Raw genomic sequence first — 21,397 nt, forward strand, 5'->3', positions numbered from 1 at the left:
TCGGTGTGCAGGCAGCAGTGCTGGTGTGCTGTCCTTCACCCACCCAGACCTCACCAGCCCTTCCAAGCTGCCAGTTGCCACCGTGGCTGTGAAGCAAAAGAAATGGATCTGCAAAACGCTGTGGGGGAGGTTGCAGCTCACCCCAGGCCAGGGATGAGGGACAGACAGACCAGCCCTTCTTATTTACACAGGTTGGCTTTTAATTCTTAATACTGTCCAGAATCCCGGTAAAATAACATCCTTAGTACATACATACAGCGACGGGGGGAGCAGGGCACCGCGAAACCCGGCAGGATTGTCGGCAGAGCAGGGCTGAAGCCGACGGGCACACACAGAGCAGAGACGGGCAAGAGCAGGGCTGGGCACTGGGGCTTGAACCCGGGGCTGTGGCCAAGCGCATGGCGTGACGCCGGCACCCTGGCACACAGGAGTCCAGCACTTGGTTACAGCTCTCGGGAGGGGGGATGCGGGCCGCCCCCCGGGACTTTGCCCCGTTTCTGTCTCGGGCAGATGTGGGTGCTGGTTTCACAGCTCCAGGCTGGGCTGGGTCCTGCTGCGCTGCCGCTGGCTGCGGCCTCCCGGCCACTGCAGAGCAGAGGTTCCCGTGGGCACTGGGACCTGCATGACCCCAGTGCACGGCCCTGGGGACCCCGTGCGTGTCCCCACAGCCCTGGTGTCCCCCTGGCCTCAGTGCAACTCCCCAGAGCCCCTCGCTATGTCTGTGCACCCCCTGCATCCCCTCCACGTGTGCCCATAGCCCCTTGCCTGTCCCTGCAACCCCCCCCATGGCGCTGGTATGTGGGGGGCCCATAGGTCACCCCATCCAAAGCAGGCAGCGAGCGGTGGGGTGGGAGGTCCAGGAGGTACCTGAGGGGTCAGAGAGCACCCAGAGTGGGGGGTCCCTCCGCAGCCCATCCTGCTCCCTGGGGCCGAGGTGCTTCCCACACACCCCAATCCGGGTGCAGGGGGCTGGCGGGCAGCAGGAGGGGGGTGACCCTGGTGCTTTGGGGCCGGGAGCCCCCGTGCTGGTGGGTGTAATCCAGTCCTGGATGGACTCGTGTCCACAGCACGCGGGGATGCACCAGGATCCTGGCTGCGAGCCAGGACGGGGCTCTTCCACCCCGCGGCAGGAGGCTGGGGGGCTGCAGATGGGGGTGAGGGGCCCCAGACCCTTCCCTGGGGGTTGGGCACCCCGGTGCCAGCTCAGCACCCTGTCCCCTCTCAGGGCAGCCCCCCCAGCCCCGTGACATGACCCTGTGAGCAGCCCCCCAGAACGAGCCCATTGGGACCCCGGCCACCCACCAGCAAGCCCCTGCCCGGCTCCTCCTGCGCCTTTTCCACCCAAATCTGCCTTGAACCAGTGCAAGCACCACGGCTGTGGGTTACCCATTAGCAATCAGCCGCACACCTTAATTAGGAGCCTCCAGCAGCATGAGTGGGGGGGTCCCGGCCCCCCATGGTCTCGTGCTCTCCCTCCACAAAGCCTCTTCCTGCTGTAATCCAGCCATGCATTCGCTCCCCTTGTTAATAAATGAGCTGTGATTGCCAGCGGAGCTGGGTGTTGGTGCCGGGATGAGCTGAAGCATGCGGCAGAGACCTGGCGTTGGGGCGCAGCGTGTCGTCTTCCCGGCGTGCAGGATCAGCCCCTGGTTCAGCCTCTGCCCCAGGCGGGCGAGCGGGATGGGGGGGACATGGCGACATGGGGACACAGCCCCTGCTCACCTTGTGCTGCGGCATCCATCAGCAGGAGGAGATGGTCACTGAGGCGCACCCTGGCTTGGGGGATCAGCCCCAGCACCCAGCGGGTTCCCCCGGCTCTGCCCGGTCCTTGGCACTGGGAACTGCGGTGCTCTGGTACAAGACCCCAGCCAGGGCAGGCAGCAGGTTGGGGTGACTTGCCGCTCCCCAGCCATCCCATGTCACCATTCCCCTCCAGCTCGGTCCTGCCCAGGGGGCAGGGGGTGTCATGGGACCCTTGCCAGGGCAGCTGCTCAAGCTTGGATTTTCTCCACCGCCTTGTTGGCCACCGCCGTCACCACCATGGGGCTGGGGACGTAGTTGAAGGGGGTGACGCGGGCGGCTCTGCTCGGGGAGCCATGCCGGCTGGCGGGGAAGGTCCCGGCCGGTGACTCGTGGCCAAAGGAGATGGGTACGGTGGCCTTGGCGGGGGCTGGGGCTTCGCTGTCGCAGGCGGTGCGGGCGTGCGGGGGTCCCTCGCGGGTCTCCAGCGTGGGAGAGGTGCTGGAGTTGGTCTTGGTGGTGGAGAAGTCCTCTGTCTGCACCACGGCGTCGCTGGTCTTCCTGGGGCTGGGGGTACCGGGTCGCTCCTCCTCGCCAGCGCCTGCCAGTGGCAGGGCAGAGGAGGGCAGCGTGCTCTTGAGGATGTGGGGGATGTCTTCATCCCGAATCCTCCGCCAGGTGCCCTTCATCACCACCACCGGCGGCTTCGCTGGCTGCCCACCCGGTGCTGCCTCAGTCTGCCGCCGCCGCGCCGAAGCCTCAGAGCGGACGGAGAGGACAGAGGAAGGGCTGCTCGTCCTCCGCGCCATGCTGATGTTGGGCGAGGACGAGTACCTCTTGAAGGGCTCGGGCGCAGGGATGCTGGTCTTCACTGGCAGCCGGGATGGGCTCTCGGAGCTGGTCCTCCGCGGCGGTTTTGCCCCAGTGGGGACTTTGTTGCTGGGCTGGGCCCTGGAGACGAGGGGCCGTGGGCCATGGGCTGCCGGCTTGGCCGCCTTGAGCTCCTCACAGCGGGAGGAGCAGAGGAAGACAGCCGGGAGGGCGGTGCGGCTGCGCTGCGGGGAGGTGCGGCGAGGCAGCGAGGCTGCCGACTGCACCGGAGAGAGCTCGGTGCGGTGCCGCAGCAGCAGGCTGGAGGATTCCTTGATGAAGGTGAGCTGGCGCAGGAAGCCGGAGCGATCTGAGTCGCTCCCGCTGGAACGAGTGGACGACATCCGCACCAGGTTGAGCCGGCTGCCCCCTGGCCCCCCCGCCCCGCCGCCCCGCACCTTGCCGCCATCCACCTGCTCCTCCAGCACCGGCATGGCCCCCCGGCCCGGCAGCACCTTCCTGCTCGGCTTCTGCATGAAGGGGATGCGGACGGGCGACTTCTGTGTCTTGGACTGCTTGGGGGCTGGGGACCTGGGGGCCGGGGCTCTGGCCAGGGGTCCCGGTGGGGAGGGCGAGCTGCCTGCCTTGCCCGCAGCCGGGGGACCCTGCTTGGTGAGCTGTGAGGGCGACGGCAGCTTCTTGGGTGCGTGCTGGGATGGGGTGGAGGTGCGAGAGGAGCCCGAGGAGGGGGGTCCCTTGCCGATGCGGGCGGGTGGCGTTGTGCTCCTCTTGGGCAGCGCCAGGTCCCCGGTTTCGGGGGGCTTGCCCAGCCGGTGCAGGCTCCGCGAGCGCTGCTGGCTCAGGGAGAGGTTCTTGGTTGGCTGCGCCTCGGGCTTTGCCGCGGGGCTTTTCTTCGGGGTGGCCCGCGGGCTGGGAGCATCCTTGGCCAGGCTGGGCATGTAGATGACGGTCCTGCCACGGAAGACCACAGGCAGGTTGGGCACCGGCTTGGTGGGTGCTGGGTTTCGCTCCGCCCTGGTGCTTCCGCGGCCGGTGGGACGAGCACCTGGTGCATCCTTTCTCTCTGGGCGGCTCTTGCTGTGCTCCCTCCTTGCCACATCCCGGCCAGCCGTGCTGCTGGCTCGCTTCTTCTCCTGCCTGCCCAGGGAGAGCTGCAGGGTGGACCCGACTGAGAGCCCCGACACGAAGGAGAGGATGGAGTCAGACTCAGAGGAAGCCTCCCGTGAGAGGGAGGCAGCAGCTTGGTGCAGCCAGGTGACGATGGAGTTGGCACCCTCCTGGATGGCTTGCCACTCCACACTGTCCAGGTCCGAGCCCTGGTCAGAGCCGGCGTCCTCAGTGGGGCGATGCCTCGCCTCCGCTTTCCGCTCCCTCCCACTGGTGCCCGGCGGCTTCTGCTTGCAGTCTGCTGTCCTCCGGCGAGCCAAGGGTCGCCGGCGTTTGGGCATGGCCGAGCCGATGCACTTCTGCAGCAGGTCATCCTCTGAGTTGAGATTGGGGGAGCTGGCGGACTGCGGCTTGGGGGCTTTGCCGCAGGGCTGGCCCCACTCCTCACCACCAGAGAGGTTGGCATCGCTCAGGGAGCTCATGGATGAGCTGAGGGAGTAGCACGGCGGGGTCTCATCGGCGATGAGGTTGTTCTGCGGCTTTGCCTTTGCCAGCCGGGGACTGGGCTCGGGCTCCCGCCGGGGGACGGGGCCGCCCCAGCGCTCCCTCCTGGGCACCTGGCTGGGCTGGGTTCTGCTGCCGGACACCTCCTTGCCCACCTCGGGCAGCTCGTCTGAGTCCTGCTCGTAGAAGCAGTAGACGGCTTCCTCCGTCGGCGTGGTGTGGCACAGCGACTGGAAGGCCACCCCGTCCTCCCGGGGAGCATCCTTCCTCATGGGGGGACCACCAGTCCTCCCCACCTCCAGCTCCAGGCTGGGTCCGCTCTTTGCGGGGGGCTGACCCCGCTTCCGCTCCCCGCCTTGGCCACGACTCAATCCCGCTTTCCCCTTGCAGGCTGAGCTTAGCTGGGCAGGTGCTGAGCTGCCAGAGGCGGCTTTCCTGGCTGGGACGGTGCTGGCGCTGCCCGCCTCGTGGTGCCCCTCGGGCAGGACCCCTGCAGGGCGCCCCATCCCTGGACCACAGGGATGCTCAGCCTCCTCGGTGGCTGGGTAGCGCAGGGTCTCATCGCTCAGCGAGGCAGCGCTGGAGAAGTTGACGGGGGTCCCGTCGGCCGAGTCGGTGAAGGAGTCGTCATCCTTGAAGAGGTCGCGGGTGGTGGCACGCAGGTGCTTGGGAACACCGGAGTGCGTGTGGGCTGGCACCAGCATGTAGACAGGAACATGCACCGGCTTCTTCATCTGAGGGTGCAGGACCTGGCTGGAGAGCAGGGAGGTCTTCACCTTGCGGAAGCGGGAGGGCATGGCGGAGCTGATGCACTCCTTCAGGATCTCAATGTCGTCGTCGTCGGGGGGCTCGGGGCGGTCAGCCCGCCGCCGGCCCTCCAGGTACCGCTCCTCCCGCCGCTCCTCCCGCTTCTCATGAGCCACGAAATTCAGGCTGTTCTTCTCCGGGAAGGTGGGCATCAGCTTGAGCTCCACATCCTTCTGGACATAGTGCTCGTGGAGGGGCAGGGCACTCAGGCTGGAGGCACAGGAGAAGTTCTCATTGGGTTTCTCCACTGTGAAGTAGACCATGGAGTCCAGGTCCTGGGGCAGCTGAAAGCGTTCCTTGAAGTCGGTGATCTCCATGAACTTTTTGACATTGTTCTCCCACTGGATGTTGAACTGGCTGGTCTCCTTCTCCGGCTGGCAGCCCATCTCGAAGAGAGGTGTCTTGCTGCGACTGGGTGGCATGGTCTGCCCAGGGCTGTCAGGCAGCTCGCTGGGACTGATGGTGCCACTGATCATCTCGCTGCAAGGGTCACTCTGGATGGAGCTGGCAATGGAGGGGCTCTCGAAGCTGCCGAGGGAGCTGACAGAGCTGCAGCGGCTCATCACCAGTGGCGTCTCCTGGATGTAGTTCTCCGAGGAGCTCGAGGGCGTGAGGTCCTCCTGGCGTGATGGTGATGACTCCCGCAGGAAGGCCTTGTCGCGCTTTGGGAAGGGGATGGTGATGGGCTGGGAAATCCCTGCTGGTGTGGTCGAACCCGGATCCGCCTCCTTCTCCTGCCTCCCGTCCTCATCTTCCCTGTCCCCTTCCTCCATCTCCAGGATCTCCAGGGAGGAATCACTGTCCAGGTCGTTCTCACTGTGGCTCTGCCCATCCAGCACATTGTCGGCCGAGGAGAGGGAGGAGAGAGAGCTGCACCGGGAGAAGCAGATTGGGGTGTCCTCCACTGAGTACTTCTGCACTGACTCCTGCTCCGCCGTGGCTAGTGGGTGGGCAGATAGCTTCTCCGGGATCTTGCTCAAGGTGTCGGCCGTCTGCAGCAGTGCGGGGGGGAGCCAGGCTTGCTTTCTGCCCTGGAGCGAAGGGTGGTGGCCGGCGCCAGTGGCCGCCCCACCCTTGGCCAGGCTCTCAAGCAGGGGGACATGCTGGTAGGATGGGGAGAGTTTGATGGTGTGGACCTGGGGGTCGAGGGAGACCTTGCTGCCCGCCTCCTTCTTCCACTCGGGCTCCTTCTCCAGCGCCTTGGGGCTGGGGAAAGTCACCATCTTCTTGGCCCGTTCGGGCAGGTCTCGCTGCTCCGGCTTGTCCGGCTCAGCCAGGTCTCTGCCCTTGAGCAGAGGGGGCTCGACCCGCTCCGGCTTGCCGCCCAGGATGCTCTTGAGGTCGAGCCGGCTCGGCCGCTTCTGGTACCGCTGCAGCTCGTCCCGGTAGTCCAGGAATGCAGCTCTGGTGCAGGGCTTCATGTGCTCCTTGGTGCAGTAGCCATCGCTGGTGCTGCTGCTGTTGAGGCTGTCATTGGACAGGCTGGTGTAGGCGGTCTTTAGCCGCAGCAGCGTGTGCGCCCGGCTCAGGCTCTCCCGTTTGGCGAAGCCGCCAGCATCCGAGAGGCGGCACGGCGAGCAGGACTGGGCACGTGCCTCGTGCACCTCCTCTGGGCCGTACTGCCAGTCCAGGCAGTGGTCCTCTGAGCTGAGGCTGAAGCTGTCATCTGAGGAGGTGTGCATGGTAGAGATGTCCTCCACCAGCTTGTCGATCTTGGCCACCGTACTGGAGATCTTGTTGGCCAACTTCTCAGCGGCCAACGAGACGTCATCCTCTGGCAATGGAGGCTTCTTGGGCTCAGCCTGCTTGCCGCTGCCATCCTTCTCCGGCTCTGGGCATCGCCTCTGTGCCAGCGCCCGGGGCAGCGCCTGTCCCTGGAGGAAGGAGGAGTTGAGGAACATGGAGAGGACAGAGGCGCTGGCTGTCTCCACGCCGGTGGAGATGTTGGGCACCTCGTCATCATCGAAGCAGCCAGAGTCGGAGGCATAGTCCTTCACCAGGCTCTCCATGTGCCGTGTTGGCTTCTTGGCGCTCTGGCTCTTCAAGCTCTGCTTCTCCATGGTGTCAAAGGTCTCGGCCAAGTGCTTGGCGTCCAGCTCGGCCTCCAGAGCCTTCTGCTTGCGCATGTAGAGTGAGGGCATGCAGGAGCCCGGTGAGATGACGGCAGCATCCTTGTACTTGGGGGGCCGGTTGGTGAGGAGGTTGCGGAGAGCAGCCGCACTGCCCATGGCGATCATCTTGTGCTTAGAGTGGATGAGGTTGCGCAGCATGCTGACCGCCCCCAGGTCCCAGAGCAGCTCCTGGTCGTGGGGGCTACGGGCAGACAGGTTCCAGAGGGTGCCACAGGCGTTGCTGACGATGGTGAGGCTGTGCGAGCGCAGGTGCTGCAGCAGTGTCTGCAGGCAGTTGTGGTCCCGGAGCACCTGCCTGCAGGATGGGGGGGACCCCTGGCCGTCAGGACAGTCTCTGATCCCCCTCCCCGCCGCCATCCCCACCCCATGGTGACCCTCACCTGTAGTCCTCCCGCGTGGCGACAAGGCTGGAGACATTTCTGAGGATGCCGCCGCCACTCTCGATGATGGCCAGTGAGTTGCTCTGGCACTTGTAGGTGAGGGTGCTCACCAGGAAGCCCAGGGCTCCCTCCACCGCGCAGATGGCGGCTTTGTTCTCCGTGCTGTGTGCCGACAGGTTCCACAGCGCGCTCAGGACGCTCTTCAGCGTGGATTCCTGTCCCGGGGAGGGGGGGAAACCCACCCATCAGTCCCTGTCCAGCGGCCCCAGCACCCGCTCCCGCTTGCTTCAGTGCTCACCTTGCCGGCGTGCAGCGCGCACCGTGTCAGCCCGGTCACGCTGCCCACCTCCCGCAGCACCTTCTTGCTGTTGATGTCGGCTCGCCAGGAGAGGTTCCTCAGGATGCTGGAGACCACCTGGGAGGGCAGAGCAGGGCGGGTGGGCGTGGGGACAGTCTCCCTGCCTGTCTCCCTCCTCGGGGGAGCCCCCCCCATGTTGCCGGCACCCACCTGGTGCAGCTCCTCACTGTCGGAGCCCAGCTGAGCCACGATGGCCTCCATGCAGCCCCGGCGGGAGCACAGCGTCGCCTGCAGGGAGGGCAAGGACGGTGAGAGTGAAGCCACGGGCCCCCGGCCCCACTCCCCACCCCACAGCACACTGCCGCCCCCCTGGTTCCCCCCAACCTTGTTGACCACGTCGCCGAAGGTGAGGTTGGTGAGGGCCATCCCAGCATAGCGGCGCAGCGCCAGGTTCAGGGGGTCACTCGTCATCTTGTGCATCTCGTAGTCCACCTGCAGCAGCTCGGCCACCGCCTGCAGCCCGCCTGTGGGATGGAACAAGGGGTGACTCGGGCAAGGGACCCCCCTCTTCCCAGCGCTGCTGCTGTTGCAGGGGGGAGAAGGGTGGGCAGGGATGCCCACAGTGCCCCCACCCCACGCTCACCCAGCTCATTCATGGCCCGCCTGTATTCCTCGTCGAAGGAGAGCTTCATGATGGCGCAGGTGGCCTGGCAGATCTGGGGCTCGATGGGCACCGGCACTGCAGGGAGAGGAGGGGGTCAGCACACACGGAATCTTGCAGCCATGCGTACCACGCACATTTGTATGCACATGCCGGCACCCCGCTCGCTCCCGTACCCGCACCGCCCTCGGTGCCTCTGCCCCCGTCCCTGCTCTGCATCTGCAGCCAGTCCCAGCAGGTCTCCGAGTAGGAGCGGATCTGCTCCAGCACGTGCAGCACCCGCATCTCCTTCTTGGCTTGGCCCTCGTCGGGCTGGGAGAAGACGATGTTGTGGAGGGCGGCGTTGGCACGCATGCGGGCGTCCTTGGCGCCAGCAGGGCTCTCAGGGGGGCCCGGCTCGCCGTCCGAGTCGTGCAGGATCTGGATGAGCAGGGGCAGGCAGCCCGACTTGCGCATGGCCAGGCAGCTCTCCTGCGAGCTGGACATGGCCAGCAGCGTGCGGGACATGTCGTCCTTGTCCCGTGTGGCCAGCATGGACAGGAGCCAGAATACCACCTCCACCTGCGGAGGGGGGGGGTGTCAGGGTTAGGCATGGCCACCTCCCCGTACCGCCCACCCCAGCTGGGCTCCCCCCTTTACCTTGCTGCTGCCCAGGCTGCTGCCCCCCTCTTCGGGGTGGGTGGGGGGGTCCAGGCTGCCATCCCCCTCCATGCCTGGCACCTTCCCGCAGAGCTGCAGAGGAGGGGGCGGGGGGGGGGGGGGAGGTTTGTGCATATCACTCTGGCCTCCCCTGCCCAGCCCCTCCCCACTTTCCAGGAACCCCCTGGTGCCATTCGGTTCTGCAGCGTTTCCCAGTCGTTGCAATTGTTGCTTTCGTCAGTGCCAGGGTTGTATTTTAAGCTGGAATCGGGGCTGATCGGGGAGGGGGCTGCCACAGCAGCAGGCTCGGTAAAGGAAGAGCGTGGGCGAGGCGAGCGGGGTGGGCGGCGTGGACTGTGCCGGGGCCAAGCCCGTGGCGCTGCTTGTGTGGGCTGGTGATGGGGCGGCCGTGCAGGATGTGGGGCTCGCTGGGGCGATGGAGGGGCCATGGGTGATGGAGGGGGCAGAAACGATGGAGGGGGCAGAAATGATGGAGGGGCCATAGCGATGGTGGGGCCATGGGTGATGGAGGGGCTGGGGGCGATGGAGGGGCCAGGAGCAATGGAAGGTCTGGGGATGATGGGGGGGGATGATGGAGCCGTGGGTGATGGCAGCGCTGTGGCAATGGTGGGGCCATGGGGATGGCGGGGCCATGGCGATGGCAGGGTGCCCACCCTGGCGGCTCTGGTGGCCAGCAGATGCTGTGGGAGCCACCATGGCGGCCTGCCTGCCGCGCGCTGTGGCCTACTTCTCGTCTCCATGGCAACTGCCCATTTCACGGTGCCCGAGCCACACAAAGCCCTGGCTGTGCCGCCGGCCAGCGGGTGATGGGGACAGGATGAGGACAATGGCAGGGGGGCTGTGCCTGGCCCCTTCTTTCACCCTCCCCAGGCTCCATCACCCTGCAGGGAGCAGGATGGACCCCAGCGATGGCCCCTGGCCCCAGCCGGGCTCAGCCCCGTCCCTGCTACCTGCGGCTCCGGCTGCTGCACCTTGTCCTGTGCCTCCATGAGCTCTTTGTCAATCTGCTCCAGCCGGGATGCCCGGATCTGTGGGGGGAGAGCAGGTTTCAGCAAAGGCCGGGACCCCCTGGGATCCCCTGACACCCCCATTCCCCCCCCCCCCCCCCCCCCAGAGCCAGGTGTGAGGGTGCGCGGGGCTGGGGACACCTGGGTGCAATGTGCCAGGGTGCACAGGTTCGAGGGTGCAAAGAGCTGGGAGTGAGGGTGCATGGAGGTGATGCAAGGGTGCACAGAGCTGGGTGAAAGGAGCTGCATGTGAGGGTGCAAGGAGCCGTGTTTGAGGGTGCAAAGAGCTGGTGCAAGAGTGCACGGACCTGGTTGCAAGGGTGCACAGGGCTGGGCGTGAGGATGCACGGTGCTGGGTGCAAGGAGCTGGGTGAGAGGGTGCACAGGGCTGGAGGTGGCAGGATGGGGTGGGAAGGCAGCTGGGACCCCCTGGGCATGGGACGGGGGCAGCGAGGAGAGGAAGGGATGGCTCCCACACGCCCTGACCTGCGCCCGCTGCACCATCTCGTCGGCTGTCCCGAAGCGCTCCTCCATCAGTGAGCGGATGTGCTGGGCCTCGAACTCCAGCTGCTGCCGGATGAGATCCATCTGCATGGAGAACTGGGGGGGGAGAGGTGGCATGAGGAGGGCAGGGTCCTGCCTGCACCCTGGGGCCGGGGGAGTTGCAGGACACCCCCGCTTACCGTCTCCACATGCGGCAGCTCGTCCAGGCGCGTGGCCAGGCTCTGCAGCTGGGCATAGTACCACACCTTCTCCTTCTCCTCCTTCTCGATCTCACCCAGCAGAAAGCACCTGGGGAGGGGGGACCCCCATCAGCACGGCCCTCACCCCGCGCCCCCCCACCCCAGTCCCATGCATCCCCCACCCTGGCTACCACCTCTCCCGGTCGAGCTCCTCCAGCAGCCGGAGGGTGGCTCTGCCCAGGTCCCCGGCATTGTCCCGGTGGGGCGCGGGTGGCGGTGGGTTGTCCTCAGTGCTGCGCCCGGCTCCGGCCACCTCCGGGGGGAACTTGAAGTTGTAGAGGCTGGTGATGTCCATCTGCAGGGCTGGGGACAAGGACAGCGGCGTGAGGGTGGGCTCAGCAGGGACCCCCCGCTCCCCACCCTGCCTGGGCACTCACCTTTGAGCTGGTCCAGGACCTCCGTCCGCCCCGAGGACACCATGACCCGCGCCTCCTGCTCCAGCTTGCCCTGGAGGTGCTTCAGGACCTCCTAAACCAGGGATGGAGCCATCGAGGGGGGGGGATGTGGAGGGAAGCCCCATGGCCCCTTCTCTGCAGCCCCAGCGTGGTGGTGGGGGGGGCGTGTCCGAGTGTCCCCCCCCCGGGCTTGTCCTCACCTTCATGTCAGAGGTCTCATTCTCCAGCTTGGAGAGGTGGTTGGAGTTGTCCTCCAGCTCCCGCCGGAGGTGGCTGTTCTCCTTCTTCAGCGCCTCCACCTGCCGCACCAGCTGGTCGTACGAGGCGATGGAGCCGGACATCTTCACCTCCTCCCGTGCCTGGGGGGTGGCGGGGGGCAGTATGCCGGGGTGCTCCCTGCAGTCTCCTCACAGCACGCTTGCTGCCCCGCCCCCCCCGCACCCCACCGCAGCCCGGGGGACCCCCGAAACCCACCCACCCCACCCCCCAGGGAGGGGGCAGAGTGCCCTGCCAAGAGCTGGTGCCCCCCCAAAGCCTCCCAGAAGGGACATCCCCAGCACCGGGTGGGCGTCAGGCCCCGTCCCCCCCGCAGGCAGACAGCCCTGGCCCCCCAGCGCCCTGCCAGCCCCCTGCCAGCCCCTGCCAGCCCCTGCCTGATTTCCATCCTCCACAGCAGCTCAGCTCTCCGCTCCCTTCCCCCTTTGTCTCGCTTTTGTCTTTTCCTTCTCTGAACCATCTCCCGCTTCGCTCCCTCCCACAGCGGGGCCAGCCCTGGCCCCCCGGCAGCGCCCCCGGCCCCATTCTGGCCCCCTGGCCCCCCCCAACCCCTCTGTCCCCCCAGCCAGCCCCAGCCCCCCCCAAACCTCCTCCTTGCCGCGGTGCCCACGGCCACCCCTCACACCTGCCGGGGCGGGGGGGGGGGGCACAGTGCGCCAGCACATGCGGGCATGGGGGGACGGGGACCCCTCGTCACCATCCCAGCGGGTCGGGCTGGTGGCCGAGAGCGCGACGGCCCCTGCGCCGCCTTCATCAGCACCACGTGTTTGCACAAGTGTGCGTATGCATGCAATGGGTGTGCACAGATGGGGGTGAACAGCGCGGGGGAGGGGGGGCTGCCCTTCTCCCCCCCACCCCCCCCCACTGCATCCCCATCTCTACATGAGCAAACGCCCCTGGGCTCATTCCCCCCCCCCCGTGTCCCCTGCAGCGCAGGGGCAGGATCAGGCCCGTCCCCCCACCGCAGCGGGCTCAGGGACGGTGGCTGCCCGGGGCGGCGGCACAGATCAATCCCCTGGCGCTGCCGGTGTCCTGCCCATGCAAAGCTGCCCTGCGGCGTCTCCTGAATGCCCTGGGATCCCTCTACCCCCCTTTGGCGGGGGGGGGGGGAGGGGGAGGTCCGGCACGCCCCCCCAGCCAGCACAGAGCCCCCATGGGGCAGCGGTGGACCCCAGCTCCCTCCCCAAGGCACCACCACTGTCCTTCCCACCCCAGGAGTCATCCCGGCCCCCCTCATCGCTGCACCCCACACCACCCAGGGGACCCGCCCCCCCCCATCCTGTCCCCACCTGGGTCCCACTACAGGGTGTGCCCCCCGCCCAGCTCTGCCCACGCCACCCCAGGGCCGGCCGTGCTTCTGGAGGGAGACAAAGACCCCACGGTGCAATGCCCCACACCCACCCACATCCCCCCACACACCTCCACACTGCCCAGACAGCAGATAAATAACCCCCCAGGAGGGAAATAACCCCCGGGAGGGCCGGGGGGGGGCGGGCGGGTAGCAAGGGGTGGGAGGTGGCGGCAGGACAGGAGTGTGGGATGAGGGATGCAGGAGCAGGACACAGGCTGCAGGATGGACAATGAGGGATGCAGGATGAGGGATGAGGGATGAAGGATGAAGGATGCAGGATCAGGGATGCAGGCTCGGCGGGACCTCCCGTTGCTATGGCGACAGCAGATGGGGCAGCGCAGCGGGGGGTCCGTGGCCCTTCCCCAGCACCCCCCAGACACAGAGGGTTCATCACAGCAGGGTGAGGACAAAAGCCGGGGAGTCCCATGCCTGCAGGGCAGACATCCCCCCCCCCCCCCCACCCCCCCCAGCACCCCAAACCTCTCAGCGCTGACCGAACTGCTCAGAGTCAGGACACACACACACACACACACCCCGCCCGCCGCTGGGCTGCGTTTGGATGTTGCTTGACCCCCCCCTCCTCCCCGGGGCCGCTCTCAGGGTGTCTCCGCCCTGCACGATGCCGGGGTGCTCCGGCCGCCCTCCCCACGGTGCTGTGTCATGCTGCAGCCGGTCGGGACGGGCTGGGACATGCGGCTGCTGCGCACCCCAGGCACCAGCCCCATCGCATGGGGGGTGGAAACTGAGGCACCGAGCTGTTCCCTGCCCCCGGGCCCCCCCATCCCCACAGCTCTGCGGTGACAGCTTTGGTTTGCAGGAGGCGGGATGCTGCTGGGGCAGACAGTGGTTGGAAGAGCCTGGGGCTGCTGCAGCCCCTAGTGGAGTGGTGGCCAGTCTGTGGGACCCCCCCGGAGCTGGGGGAGGGGGGCGGGGTGTGTGTGGGGGGGGGTAGGGTGTCTGTCGGTGCAGCCGCAGGGCTGCCAGCCCTGCCCCAGCTCCTGCCCCTCTCCTGCCCTGGACAGGAGCCTGATGGGGGGGCTGGGGGTTGATATGGGGGGGGTGTCTGAGCTCCAGACCCCCAGGTCCCCTGGCAGGGACGGCTGAGCACAGTGGCTCGCAGCAGCGCTGGGGATCTGCAGCCTGCGGGGAGGGGCTGGTGCAGCGGCACCTGCATTTGCGAAGCGTCTAGACACAACGGGGAAAGGGGGGGCGAGGGCTGCGGTAAGGGGGGGGGGGGGGCAGGGCTGAGGCTCTGCTCCCGCAACCCACTCTCCAGCCCCGTGACGGTCACTGTCCCACGGGACCCGGTGTCCCCCCCCAAGTTGCCAGGGGCTCTGCAGCGCGGGGTTGGTGCCAGGCAGGGCCCTGGGCTGCCATGGGCACACCCTGGGGGGGGGGGTTGCAATGGCTCAAGGCCCTGGGACCCGGCTGCTCTGACACCCAGCAGCTGCCCCTCTCTGTGCTCGGGGTGCCCCAGGGCCGGCTGAGGCTGCTGGCGGGGCCTGGATTGAGCACCCCACTGTGCTCCTCCACACTGCCCACTGCACCCTGCTGCCCACAGCACCCACCACTCTCTCCCCTGTCCTTCCTGCGCCATCCAACCCATGGCATCAGCCTTTTGCACTGCACCGTGCTGCCTTGGCTGGGGCCACCTTGGCCCAGGCAGAGCAGGGCTGGGGTGGCGGGCCGTGCACCCCACACACCCCATAGCCCAGTGGCAGCCCTGCAGACAGGGACCACAGTTGGCCCTGACGCTGCAGCATCAGCTGAGTGCAGCCGCCGCCAATAGAAGCCACATCTGAGCCCCCCCGACCGGCTGCGGCTCCCAGAGCCCCCGGGGACGTTAAACAAACAGCCTGTTGTCACCAGCTCCTGCTCATCGACCAGGTCGCGTGTGGCGGCCCCGGGGACCCCCAACCACCACAAGCCCACCCCAGGGAGTGCCAGGCCAGCCCCACGGTCACAGCCCCCCTGCATGGCTCCCGGGTGGCACGGGGACATGCAGGGCACATGCAGGGGCACGCATGGGGACACTGGCACAGGGGACTTCCTCCCTCCCCACGCACAGCATCTGGCCTCCCCCCTCCTCCCCCCCCGCAGCACCCACATCCCTCCCACTCCCCTGCACAGTGGCTGCTCCCACACACACATGCACACGCGTGCACACACACATCATGGCCGTTGTACAAATGTGGATCCCTGGCAGGGCCCCGGTAGGGCGAGCACTGGGGGTCCCTCTGCACCCCCAGCAGAGACCCCCAGGACCAGCCCCCCACCCCAGCCAGGGCGGCTGTGGGAACAGGCTCCAGGGCAGGAACGGTGCCCACTTGTGCCTGTGGCAGCACCCACCTCACACCCCGTGCCTGGGGGGGAGCTGGGGACACCCCTGCCCAGGGACATGGCCCTGGGACTCCTGGGATCCTGCATCCGCAGGGATGTGGGGCAGGGCCTGGGGCAGGTTTGGGGGTTCAGGGTTGGAGGGGCAGGGTTGGAGGGCTGGTTTGGAGGCCGAGGTTCTTGAGGCGCAGGTTGGGGGGGGGGGGCAGGTTTTAGGAGGCGGATTTGGGGTGAGGGTTTGGGGCTGCGGGTCTGGGGCTCAGCCCCGGCCTCTGGGACCGGCCCCACCGGGGGAGCAGTTTGGGCATCGGGAGGGGCTCTGCGGGGAGCCGAGCCCGCATCGGGGGTGGGGGGGGATGCTGCCACCCCAGCGGGGCCCCCCTGCAGCCACGGGCCCCGCTGCCCCCCATGGCCCTGCCCGCAGGATGGGGATAGGGATGACGATGAGGATGGGGATGGCGATGGGGACGGTCGGTGCTGCCTCCGCGCCCCCCCCGCCTGGGGGCTCCCGGCAGAGCCCCGGCATTGTCCGGCCTTTGTCCCCGCGGTCGGGGCTAAATGCTGCCCGATCCCCCCGGTCCCCCCGGTCCCCCGGGATGGAGCCGCGCCCGCCGCATACGGCAGATTCAGCGCAGCCAGGGCCGGGGCACCCTCCGCCGCGGGGGGGAGGGTACAGATCGGGACCCCCCGGCTGCATCCAGCTCCCCCCGCAACCGGGCACCGCACCCCGACCCCGACCCCGTCCCGGTTCCCCGTCGTCCCCCCCCGGTCGCGCAGCCCCGCCGGGCTCCCCTCCCTCCCCCCCCCCCCCGCCATCTGCGGCGGCTGCAGCATCCAGAGCCTCCGGGACACTCGGGGGGTCGGGGGGGTGCCCGGGGGTGCCGGGGGGCAGGTGCGGCCGTACCTCATCCCCGGCGGCGGCGGCGGCGTTGCGGAGCTGGGCGAGGAGCCGGCGCGGCCCCGAGCAGCCGCATCCCGCCCCCGCCCCCCGCCGCTCCCGGCCGGGTTTTGCAGCCGCCGTTAGAGGGCGGCAGGCGGGGGCTCCCCGCGCCCCCCCCGTTGTGCCGGGGCAGGGGGACAAGGGGTCCCCCGCTGCCCGCGGAGGGCTCCATATTCCCCCCGGGGGTTGCAGGATCTGCCCCGTTCCCCCTGTCTGGGGCCAAATCCGCCCCCTCCCCCCCGTCCCCGGGCTGTCACCGCGCCCGGAGGATCAGTCCTGGGAGCCTCCGCACTCTGCCCGGTGCGGCGCTGAGCTCCGCAGCACCCCGGGGCGACGGGGACCCCCGGTGATCAGCCCCCAGGAGCGACCCCCCCCCAAGCGGGGCCCGGCTGTGACAACCCGGGGCCGTACCCAGCCCCGGGCCTGATCCTGCTGCTCTGCCCGTGACCATGGCACCATTGCCCACCCCGGGCGCAGGGCAGGGCTGGGGTTGCACACACGGCAGAGCCATCCCAGCCCTGTCCCTCTCCCCTTGCCAGTGGAGCTGCACAGGGACAGCCAAGGTCAGGGCCCCGGACCACGGTGATAGCAGGCCTTCCCTAAAGGACAAACAGCCATACCGGGGAAGAGGAAAGGGCCAGTGCACGTGTAGAAGAGCCGAAGGGCTGGCACCAGGCCCAAGAGACCCCATAACACACTCGGGGATGGCGGTGGGGTCAAGCCGAAGCCACCCTCTGAGCTTGCTGCGTCCTGAAGCCCCCACACGGCCCCGCTGCCCCCCTCCCCTCTGCCCGCGGCCTGGGCAGACCCAGCCAGCACCTGGTGCCGGCACTGAGCACAGTGGCTCCCTGAGGCCTCACAGGGCAAAGGCGCAGCTGTTTGAACCCAGTAAAACTGGGATGAGATCGTCGGCACATTTGCCACCATCTCCGGCAGCAGGAGGCTGCAGCCACACACCTGTGTCACTGCCCACCCGAAGGCTGCGAGGTTTTCCCAGTGCAGCTCGTGCCAACACCCATCGCTGTTATGCTCGAGACGCACCAGGGCAGAGCGGCAGTGCTGGTGGTGACATGGCAGCCAGGGTGACGGTAGAGAGGAAAACCGGAGGACAAGCGTGCCAGGAGCAGCACGACGGTGACAACCAGCCCCTCCAGTGATGGCTTTGCAGAGGCTCCTCACTGCCGCAGGGGACGGGGACTCAGGCCAGCAGCTTTTGTGGAGGGTGAAGCCTGAAACCGCACCGACAGCAGCTCTTGGCTCAGGCGCCGGGGCAGCTCCTGGGACAGACTGGATCACCCACCCATATCACCCGCTGTTCCTCTCAGCCCAACCGCCCCCCTCCCCCCAGGCACCGTCACTCTGAGCCAAGACACCAAAAACCTTTGGAAACCCAAACTGAACTAAGAAAATGATTGTTTGGGATCTTGGTGTCCTGCACCGCATCCTTGGCAGCCTCCCCCCGGAGAGGGGCTGGTTCCGAAGCCCTGGGAACCTGCCCACCCCCTCAATTCGGTTTCCTTCCACAGCTAATCTCCAGCAGTGCTGCAAGCGCTTCACCACGCTCCCGGGGCAATCCACGCACCGCTGGAAACGTCACAAAATTAAATGGAGGGAAGTGCCATTCACCACTTCCCCGCAAAGAACGCGGAATCTCATAAACCCACTCGGAGAGAAGAGTTTGCCGCGTGTGATTACTGAAAGCAATGCTAAAAAAAGGGAAACCTTCAAGAAAACTTGGGAGAAATTTCTTTATTTACACGTGGAAAAGGCTCTTCGTGGCGCTTCGCTACTTCAGAGGAATGAACCTGGAGGAGTGGGTGGCGCCGATGCCAGGCCGGCCGTGCTTCACCGGCTTGTAGGTGATGGAGAATTCGCCCAGGTAGTGACCAATCATCTCGGGCTGCAAGAGAAAGGAGAGACCTGCGTTGGAGGCAGTGACCCGGGCTGGGGGTGCAGATCACCGGCCTCCCCCAAACCACCCTGCAGGGAGTCAGGGACGGTCAGAACCCTTGTCCCCATGGCGGCGCAGCCCGTTGTTCTGGAAACACCGCGCATACGAACTTTCAGGCCAGATTTAATGCCAAGTAGAAGCAGAAAACGCCATTTAATCCCATCAGCGGTATCAGGTCACATCGCCCCGCAGGTTATTCCACTCCCAGGAAAGCTCCTGGATCCCATTCATCCGAAAACAGTGCTGGCGGGCAGGGTGCTAGGGCTGAGCGTCCCCGGCCCTCCCTACCCAGCAGCACACACGCGTTCGCAACAGCCACGTTACCTGGTTACTTCAAAGCTGCACTGAAGCCTCGGGAGGCCCCGAGGCCCCTCCACGAGCCGCCCACCCTTGGGGTGGGACACTTTGGTTGTCCCTCGGGGCCAGCTCTGCTCCAAGGAGGAGCCTCAACCTCCCCCCCAGACACGGGGCAGCAGCAGGGTTACACAAAGTGTTAAAAATGAGCCGGACACGTTTTGAATGCTCTGCTCAACTCAGGACGCAGCTCTCAGGCTGCTGCCGGGACTCCTCACCTTGATCTCCACCTGGTTGAAGGTTTTGCCGTTGTACACGCCAACCATGCTGCCCACCATCTCAGGGAGGATGATCATGTCCCGCAGGTGGGTCTTCACCACCTCCGGCTTCTCCATGGGCGGCGCCTCCTTCTTGGCCTTGCGCAGCCGCTTCAGCAGGGAGTGCTGCTTGCGGCGCAGCCCCCGGTTGAGACGCCGGCGTTGCCGGGCGCTGTACAGCTGCATCAGCTGCTCGCTGCAAAGGACAGAGAGACTGAGCCTGGAGCGCAGCCCACGGGGAGCCCCGCGGGGACCCCGTGCTAGCAGCGTTAACTGCTCAGGGCCTTCAAACAGCCCCGACCCCTCCAACCTGGGGTTCCTGCAGCCGTTCACCGCAGCCCGAGCAGAGCATGACAGCTGCCCGAGCTGACAGCTGCACCCCCCCACTGACAGCTCTTACTAGGACATATCGAGGAGCTGGTCCAGGTCCACCCCTCTGTAGGTGAATTTCCGGAAGGTTCGTTTCTTCTTCTGCTCCACCTCCGCCTGCAGCCGGGAGCACCGCGGGGGGGGGTGTCAGGGCCGCCGGGCCCCGCGTTCACCCGCCCCGCACACGAGAAGGCCGCAGGCCCCGAGCTCCGCACGGCGCCCAAGCCGTCCCGACAGCCCCGCCGCCGCAGCAGCCCCCTCCCCGCTCCCTCCCGCCGCCAGCGCCCCTCAGCACCGCCGGGCCCAGCCCTGGGCAACCGGGCTCCCACCGCACTGAGGCCTAGCTCGGCCGGGGCGGCCACGGACCCAGCAGGGCCCAGGGGAGGCCAGCCCCCCGCGCCCCGGGGAAAAGGCCGGGCCGGCCTCGGCAGCAGCAGCACCCCCAGCCCCGGACTGCCGCCCCCGCGAAGGATGGAGGCCGATTGGGGCCGCCGGTGCCCCCGCCCGCACCCACCATCTTGGCCGGGTCTCCTCGGAAAGGACCGCGCTTGGGCCGGATCTCGCGAGAGCGGCGACGGGCGGAAGTGGCGAGAAGCCCCGCCCGCCGCAGCCTCCAGCAGCGCTTCCGCCCTCACTTCCCTTAAAGGGGCCGCGCCCGGCAGGACGGCGGGTATAACGGTGGGGTGGCGGCGGACCGGAGAACCGCTGTACGGCGGAGCAGAGCGGGCTGCAGTCTGCCCGCTGGCCTGGTTGAGGCACCGACCCTCCTCTCCCCCCCCGCTAAACCTGCTGCTCCTCCTACAGGGCCGGCGGCGGGCGCTGCAGCGAGCTGGGGCCTCTGGCTGACCAGGCTGAGCCCGGAGTGAGGGGCTCCAGGAGGAGACCGACAGACGGACGGAGCCCAGCGGGGCCGTGGAGGAGCCCACGCCAGTGTGGGAGCTGAACGGCTGTGTCTGTTCCAGTGGGTGGCACTGTGAAACTGCTCCTTCCCGCTGGCCCAAAGGCACCTTTATGGCACGGCTACCGGCTGGGCTCACCAGCACCCCGCCTTGCACCAACGCTGATCCTGGGGGGAAGCACCTTCATCGTTCAGCCATGGCCCTTCATCTTCCACTGCCTTCCTGCTTTCCCAGCTCAGGCTCCGAGCAGAGGGTTGAAGCGAGGACAGAAGTCCCAGACCAGCCGACAAAGCCATGCATGGCCACGCTGGCTGTTACACCAGAAGGTCCCACCACGAGGACATCGCTCTCCACCAGCCTCGGAGCCCATCATCCCGCGTGAGTGGGCTTGGCTCTGGCAGTGGACGCAATGGCCCATGCTAACCTGGAAGAGCCAGTTCCATGCAGAAGGTTGCCGTCTCCAAAACCTTTTATCCAAGAGCAGCTCGAAAGGCAGCAGAGCAGCAAGGACCTTGGGTCTCCTTCCGTTCCACATGCTGGTGAGGTGCCTGACGCCAAACCTTAGGGATGCGAGGCAGCCGCAGAGCACGAAGCTCCACATGCACAGACAGGCCAGAGGAGCAGCTCCCATTCTGGCAGGGAAGCACCACAGACACTTTGTGCTAGTGGAAGCAACCGAGCAAGGAGCAGAGCCAAGAGGAGTCACAGCAAGCGGGACCGGTACGATCCAAACATGCAACCGCAAATAAACCTCTGAACTGATCAAAGTCCTTCCAAGAGCAACCCAGCGACCTCCTGTGCCTCGGGGACAGCCCAACACATCCTGAATTTCAAGTCGTGCTGAGCAACGCCATGTCTGCTCCCACAAAGACTCTTTTGAACTTGCAGCACTCCTGACGAGCTATGCCCTATTAAAGGTGATTAACAAGAGCAGAGGACTACCAAGCATCACTGCAGACCCAGCAGCACCCCGGGAGAAGGCTTCTGGGTTAAGATTTGGTTTGGACACAGCAGCTTGCCTCCAACTCACATACAAAGGACGGACAATGCACAGTATGTCATTTCCTGCTGGCGTCAAGCCTTGCCTTGGAGCCAACGACCCCTTCCACTACACGTATTGCTCGTTTATCCTGTTAGGACAGTTCATTTCCCATGGGCTTAGCCCTGCATTTGAATGAGACAAACACTGAGGCCGTATTCTACAAGGCTCAGTCAAATCGTTACAGACGCTAATCTAGACTAAGATGCTTGTAAATCCACATTCTACCTGTGCTATGCTGCTCTCAGCAGTTAGAGAAAACCTCCAGAGGGGGTACACAGGATCAGGACAGAAGACAGGAGTGCGAGTCCGCAGTAAGCGCTAGTAGATCACGTCACCAGCAAGATTACCTCTGCATT

General features: G+C 66.7%; 2 protein-coding genes across 2 annotated transcripts; both read right to left on the reverse strand.

The window, feature by feature from the left end:
* Nucleotides 1-192: 192 nt before the first annotated feature.
* Nucleotides 193-16,223, reverse strand: APC2 (APC regulator of WNT signaling pathway 2). Its single transcript, XM_054805766.1, has 15 exons — nucleotides 16,134-16,223; nucleotides 11,466-11,624; nucleotides 11,248-11,338; nucleotides 11,005-11,173; nucleotides 10,811-10,919; nucleotides 10,614-10,727; nucleotides 10,071-10,148; nucleotides 9,100-9,192; nucleotides 8,637-9,021; nucleotides 8,443-8,538; nucleotides 8,184-8,323; nucleotides 8,010-8,087; nucleotides 7,800-7,916; nucleotides 7,502-7,716; nucleotides 193-7,416 (listed from the first exon to the last, which is right to left on the reverse strand). Exons 2-15 carry the CDS (start codon nucleotides 11,604-11,606, stop codon nucleotides 1,992-1,994), a joined length of 7,251 nt encoding a protein of 2,416 aa, XP_054661741.1. The 5' UTR covers nucleotides 11,607-11,624; nucleotides 16,134-16,223; the 3' UTR covers nucleotides 193-1,991.
* A 1,680-nt stretch (nucleotides 16,224-17,903) lies between these two features.
* Nucleotides 17,904-19,683, reverse strand: RPS15 (ribosomal protein S15). The gene is made up of 4 exons (XM_054805124.1): nucleotides 19,615-19,683; nucleotides 19,132-19,217; nucleotides 18,693-18,927; nucleotides 17,904-18,069 (listed from the first exon to the last, which is right to left on the reverse strand). Exons 1-4 carry the CDS (start codon nucleotides 19,615-19,617, stop codon nucleotides 17,956-17,958), a joined length of 438 nt encoding a protein of 145 aa, XP_054661099.1. The 5' UTR covers nucleotides 19,618-19,683; the 3' UTR covers nucleotides 17,904-17,955.
* Nucleotides 19,684-21,397: the final 1,714 nt, after the last annotated feature.

Source organism: Grus americana, chromosome 28, assembly GCF_028858705.1.
Source record: "Grus americana isolate bGruAme1 chromosome 28, bGruAme1.mat, whole genome shotgun sequence".
Lineage (NCBI taxonomy): Eukaryota > Metazoa > Chordata > Aves > Gruiformes > Gruidae > Grus > Grus americana.

What these genes read in the sequence shown, in the direction of transcription:
- APC2 (XM_054805766.1), bottom strand. Translation starts at nt 11,606, where the DNA reads ATGTCCGGCTCCATCGCCTCGTACGACCAGCTGGTGCGGCAGGTGGAG. An exon ending in GGTCCTGGACCAGCTCAAAG is followed by an intron (nt 11,174 to 11,247) that starts GTGAGTGCCCAG and finishes CCTTGTCCCCAG; the next exon opens with CCCTGCAGATGGACATCACC. An exon ending in ACAGTGAGGAGCTGCACCAG is followed by an intron (nt 7,917 to 8,009) that starts GTGGGTGCCGGC and finishes CTGCCCTCCCAG; the next exon opens with GTGGTCTCCAGCATCCTGAG.
- RPS15 (XM_054805124.1), bottom strand. An exon ending in CAGCTCCTCGATATGTCCTA is followed by an intron (nt 18,928 to 19,131) that starts GTAAGAGCTGTC and finishes TGTCCTTTGCAG; the next exon opens with CGAGCAGCTGATGCAGCTGT. An exon ending in TCAACCAGGTGGAGATCAAG is followed by an intron (nt 18,070 to 18,692) that starts GTGAGGAGTCCC and finishes TTTCTCTTGCAG; the next exon opens with CCCGAGATGATTGGTCACTA.